Below are 6,268 nucleotides of genomic sequence, written 5' to 3'. Positions count from 1 at the left end.
CATTTTAGTTTGTCTGTTCTGTTAGTGTGTTAAAAATTATGTTTTTTATATTCAATCTATTTGACCCGCTCTCGACACAACAAGAAGGTTTAGACAAAATCATACGCTTGGTAGGAGTAATACATCTTTTACAGAGATGCACAACCGATGCACATTATGCACCAGATAAAATCACCCTCCTGCTCTCTAACGCTTGATTCAATTATTCATCAGGCCCAACTCGCTGATTATCAACTGAAAGACCACCGGGACTCTGTCAGAGAGATGGGCAGTATTTCTACTATTTGTATTTGAAACACGCAATTCAATTACTTTTGAATATTTTGTAACTTGTATTCGATAAGGCCGATAAAAAATGATTTGTAAAAAAATACTTTAAACTTTAGAGAATTTTGTATTTGAAATACTCAAAAAATATCCATAGGCCTAAATCAGTTCACGAGTTCAGTCTTCAGATCTTCAAGTTCAACGGATTGTCTGTCAAGTTAAATATTTCATCTGAGTGTGACAGATGTCAACTAGCTTGATGTATAATTTATGTCCGGGTCTGGCTACATGACCTATTCTACATGGTGATGGTTATAATATTAAGCTAGCACTAGACACTAACAGGCTAACGTCGCTAACATGCTGTCTGGGCTAGTGCTAGGCTAGGCTAGGCTAGGCTAAGCTAGTGTTGATCAGTCGAATAGCTGGCAATAGGAAGAGCGAGATTGGGAGCTTGTATTCATGATGATCTCATCAAGAGACGTCTGATCAGTTATTAGGCTCTTTGCATACAACTGGTTTTAATTCTATATTTTTCTTTTATAGTATGTGTGATTCTATTCACACATTAGGCCACTGACGCTATTAACACATTATGCTATTAACACATTGATGAATATGTTCTTGTTGATGGAATATCCAGAAAAAAAGAATTTCCTATATTTTAAATACAGTATTTTGTTACATTTTCTGGCACCAGTATTTTTTATTTCATTTCAATACATTTATTTGAGGGGTATTTTGTATCAAAATACATTTGGATGTACTTTTGCCCAGCTCTCCTCCTGAGAATCTGTTTCAGATGGCAGTCTCTGACTCCATCTTGTGGTAAAACATATTTACCCGAGGACTTAAGATGCAGTACTATGTCATCAGTAAGTAGTCACTAAATGTCAAAGAAAGCTTGTTATGTTGAGGTCAGCTAGAAGACAGTAAGTTGAAATCAAAGAACAAACAAATAATATGTTAAGAGCAGTAAAAAAATGCTGAATCTACAGGGGGAAAAATGTATTAGTTCTTTTTCGTCTCATATTTAGTATCTCTATGTACTCTATGTACCACTCTGTAAAAGGTTGCTGTTAATGGATTCGTACTGAAACTCACACTGGTTTGCACCTCATCAATGGGAGTGTGTTTTCTCAAAATCTGGTCTATAAAGTTGACCAGGATCGCTGTACAAGCCGTGGTTATTAAAGTCCCTCCAGACTTACACAGGCATTTCATTTACTCCGGCTGATTAGCTTTCAAGTCAGGTTGAGCTGACGTGCTGTCAATAACAATGTCACTAAACTATTCACTAATGAGAATGATGTTGTCCACGCGGTAATTTATTTAAGACAAAGACGGAAAGGTCAGCTTAAGGTTGTGATATGAACGACACATTTGAATGTGAAGTTTGACTGTTTTTATTAAGACATATAAAAACAACAATACGTCAATATGAAGTCAAACGGCTTGAGGCGATCCTTCCTCATTTCACTGGTCTTCTTCTAAGCTGTAAAGCAGAACATTACAGGAGTAAGGAGTGGATCATTCTCCACTTTGCTGCTGCACTGCTTTAGTTCACCATTTGGGTGATCATATGTATTTTTTTTTCTCTCTGCATTACATCCAATTATTTATTACACTTCGCTGAAAGTAAAATGTCGTAAAGACTTCTCCTGTGTAGTAAGAGGACTAATAAAAGCCGATCTTAAAAGTCATGTCCAATAGATTTCAATATGTGCCAGCAAATGTGTCAGCATGGATTCCATGTGGATTACAACCCTTTCTGCACCAAATGGCTTTTGGCACATTTGATACAGTAGTAGTCCTGTAACCAAGGGTCCATCAAAAGTTCATGAATAAACTTTTAATAACAACATTTTCAGTTATCTAATAGTGGCTGCATTCCTGGGAAACATGTCCAAGGAAACTACAACTTATGAGTTTTCGTTTTGGAATTGCCACTTTATTTATAACAGGATAAAGACGCTTTTCAAAGCAACCTGAAATACAATGGTTTAACAAAAGAATTTTGTGTACTGAGGCCCCGGGCTCCCCACACCAGACGCCATTCATTTGTGAAGTTATGACCCCGGGGAGAGAGGGGCCCTCACCTTCAAAGCTGCAGAGGGGCTACAAAAACCTACCTCAGCAACCCCCTTCTGCCCCCACAGAGCTATGAAGCCAGACACACCAGCAAAGGTTATTTACCCCCCCAGCCAGGGACCCTTAACCCTCTGTTCCTGCCTGCCATGTCCCCTGACAGGGGAAACCACATTCATGAAGAATTGCACATGGAGGGGAATCCAGATTGAAAGAAATTTCAGTGTGGCTGTTATTCTTTTGGAAACACTGGAAGATCTATTTCTTTAAGGCACTGTGTACTGTATGTTTAAGTGTTAAATGTGTTCCATATGAACAGGAAGGAAAAGTCATTTTTAAAGCCTCTGCAGTCCGACCAGCAGCACATGTTAGGTCTACATGGGCCCCATTGTATCCTTGCTGGTCAGTTCAATGAAGGTGAATCTTTTCTGGGGTTTTTGGGCATTTTTGGGAGCCGAGGCGGTCAAATGATATATTAATTTAAAAGAGAAAAGTTAATGTTTAAAGAAAAATGTCTCCATTTTGGATTAAATCTTTGGAAAAACATAACAAATGTCCCTCCCAAAATCGCAAAGATTATATTGCTGTTTTTGCATGGCCAAAATAATCAACATTCATTTTGAGAATTAGAAGGATATGATATGATCTTTTTTGCGATTCAAATCTGAAGGGAAAGAGCAACTTTGTTTTCCTGAAACAAAAACCCTTTTTTCCCATTTCCATTTTATTACAGACACTAATTTGAAACGCTCAATTGCATTTCTAGCTATAACTCCACTTTGTTTTGAGGCTGTTTTATGAGCACTTTTCGCTGGTGAAAGAACCCACAATGAGCATCCTTATGTTTTATTTTCCTAAACCTCTGATGCATCCAGTCATTCACGTCCCAGTTGTGACTTTGCCAATACGCAGGATGCAACCCATTATATTGCAAAGTTGACCATGAATAATGGCGCTCTGAAAGCTGGACAAGATGTTGCTCCACATACACATTGTGTCAGCGTTATTATCTGGTTGCCTTAGTCATTGGTGACTGACGCTTGTAATAGTGCGTAATGTTTCCAGATATGCTGAGAATAACTAACGACAGAGAGTTAGGCATATACCAACATACATAAAGCCTTCACCACTAACACTGTTTTTCTGCTCAGGGATTGGCGTGCTAAGCTGTGAAAACAGTTGTGTTTAGACCATTATAGGTGGATGTTTACTCAGTGCATATTACTAAGTGTAATAGGATCGAGTGTGATTACCCTCATTCAATTGTGGGAGGTCAAAGGCTATCTATAAATCACTATACGGTTTAAACAGTAGACTTATATTATCTCATTCCAATAACAGAGAACAAATGTGTTTGCAGAGCGTGATTGATTTTAGAAGGAAGAAATGTGTAAACATTTTTTTTTAAGTTTTAAGATTTTTGTAATTATTGGAAATAAGTTGTTCTTTTAATAGTGAATTAGCCAAGATAAATGCATTAAAAATGGCCTTATCTCTGTGTTTACTGAGGTTTCATGTTCAGAGCTTTTGATATTGTCATTTTTTGGGAGGGATTTAATATTTTCTGCTCTTCTGCACCAATTTTAGAGGTTATGCTTCTGAAAGAAGAATCCACTAGAGGCCCGTTGCGCTTTATTGTGCAGGAAATTGAAAATGCATCCTTTTGTCTTCTTACTATTAAAGACATGACGACTGTAAAAACAATTCACAACATGTTATTGCAAAAAACGAAAAAGAAAAAAGACACCCCCACCTTGTATGAAACTACAATGATGCTACCTGCTTATTGAATATTTAGTTTGAAATAAAATAAGCCTGCAATGAGTAGATCAAAAGATTTTATTATATATAAAATATATCCATTAAACGGAACAATATTTACAATACAGTTGCGCCACGCAGGGCAGAGAGCAGCACCTTCACACATGATCTCCAGTATGAAAACATCAGCATCGGTTCTCTGGATTGAGTCCGTTTACAAACCGAACTTCACTATATACTGACGAGCAGTGATCCGCGCATCTCAACACCCTGCGGGTTCATTAAAGACACATTTACACGAGGAGAAAAAAAATACAAATCAAAAAAACAACAACATGTGACACAAAATACTTCTGTAGACTAACAATGAAGGTTGAAACAAATCTTTTTGTAGATGATCCCAACAGGACCGTCGGGGGTCCAACGTGTCCTGAAGGAGTCTACTGTAGCCCACCTTGCCGTGTTGAACGAATTGCTCAAAAAATAAATACACTGAAACCGTTACTGACGGAGAAAACCTAATCTAACCGGAGTTACAATACGGAAAAATATGCAGCGTTTTGCTCCGTCATAGCAGCTATTCCGACTGAATACATCTACACGCTCATGACTAACTGACTAGATTTCCCCAGCGTTTGTCTGTATCGATCGAGCCAGTCTCTGAGCTCTGTGACCCGATACCCCTCGGGTCCTCTGCCCCCCTGGTACACTATCGTCCCCTCCTGCAGGATGTAAAGTCTGTCGAAATAGGCTCCGTACGCCGCGTTGGAGGAGTTTTCCATACTGTCGACCACGAGCGGGCAGCCGGGCACCTCCAGGTGCATCAGCTGCGCGGCGTTCAGCCGGTCCTCCAGGCACCGGTGTTTGGGGATCTGGTAGGGCGCGTCGGTGCTCATCCAGCCGTCGGAGGGGTGCGCTTCCTCGATATACACGACAACCGAGTCTGCTATATCTGCGTTCTGCTGCACGACTCCCTGGAAAGCCTTTAGACGCGCCATGAACGGCGGTCAGGTGCAACTCCCAAAGTTTAGGACGAGCGGTCTCTTCTCCTTCGCGTAATCGAGGATGTGTCCGCGCCGCTGATCCCCCAGATGAACAACTTCGGTGTTGGGCGCTCCGTGCCCGAGATGCGCTGCCTTCAGGAAGTCCAGCTTGTGCCCGTGCCACACCGCTTTGAGGGACTCCAGGCTGAAGAGCCGATTGGAGTCCGACATGCAGAGTGGAGGGTCGATGGCATCGCCCTCCTGCTGCTCCATCCTGAAGAAAACCCTTCTCCTGATGCACAAAAAGTCAAGCAGCCAAAACATGAACGCTGCCATTAGAAAACGGGGCAGCAAGGCGAGACACACTATTGCATTTTTAATAGCTTTTATAGTATTCATTGTCACGTGTAAACTACTCGATATAGTTGAATGCTGTGCCACGATCTTGTGGGTTGAAGTTACTTGCAACTTCCCAGCTTTTTATAGCACCAGCAGATTTGAATGAATCACACCCCGCCTCCAAACTGGGGCCGAGGCCTCACATGGTGGGGATTACCTTCTGTCAACTCCACAGCTTTGTGTGTCAGCCAAAAGCAGAGGGGGCAGCACAGCAGTGCGTAAAAGAGAACGTTAAAATGAACGTCGTCACACACGTCGGTCATATGGGCAGTGAAACAGTTGCTTTGCACATCATGTCCTTAAAGTTGATGCTGCAGCAGACGTTTGCACTGCAGGAGCACATTTGGGCAAATGCTGACTATTTTACCCCAGTAGTGATCCAGCATGCAACTTGTAAACTGTCTGTTGGAATGCACTTCGTATCAGAATATATAATATAACAAAAATTTCTGCAAAAAGAAAACAGACAAATGAAGCAAAAGTTGGAAATCTTCACTTTCATGAAAAATGTAAAAGGAAATTAAGACATTCTGAATTAGATGTTTTTCATGTGGTCATAATCCTCTAAGGTGCTTTGCTTGGTCAACTAAGGTATCATTACCTTAAAAGAGATTGTAAAAACGCAGGTCATAAGCTCGCAGTCTGTTGGCCGGGGTTGTTTGAGATGTGCTTGAAGAGGTGCTGTCTTTAATCAACGCTTTTCCTCTCCAATACTTGAACTAACACAAAACAGAAAGTTGCAGCACCTGTAGATATTTGGCCCAGCACCA

At 40.7% G+C, this 6,268-nt stretch overlaps 1 protein-coding gene across 1 annotated transcript; it reads right to left on the bottom strand.

Moving 5' to 3' along the window:
* Positions 1 to 4,176: 4,176 nt before the first annotated feature.
* On the bottom strand, positions 4,177 to 5,604 carry dio3a (iodothyronine deiodinase 3a). Its single transcript, XM_040199853.2, has one exon. It carries the CDS (start codon positions 5,496 to 5,498, stop codon positions 4,713 to 4,715), a length of 786 nt encoding a protein of 261 aa, XP_040055787.1. The 5' UTR covers positions 5,499 to 5,604; the 3' UTR covers positions 4,177 to 4,712.
* Between the last annotated feature and the right edge of the window lie 664 nt (positions 5,605 to 6,268).

This window comes from Gasterosteus aculeatus, chromosome 15 (genome assembly GCF_964276395.1).
Source record: "Gasterosteus aculeatus chromosome 15, fGasAcu3.hap1.1, whole genome shotgun sequence".
In the NCBI taxonomy this organism is placed as follows: domain Eukaryota; kingdom Metazoa; phylum Chordata; class Actinopteri; order Perciformes; family Gasterosteidae; genus Gasterosteus; species Gasterosteus aculeatus.
This window is presented reverse-complemented; position numbering and strand designations above follow the sequence as displayed.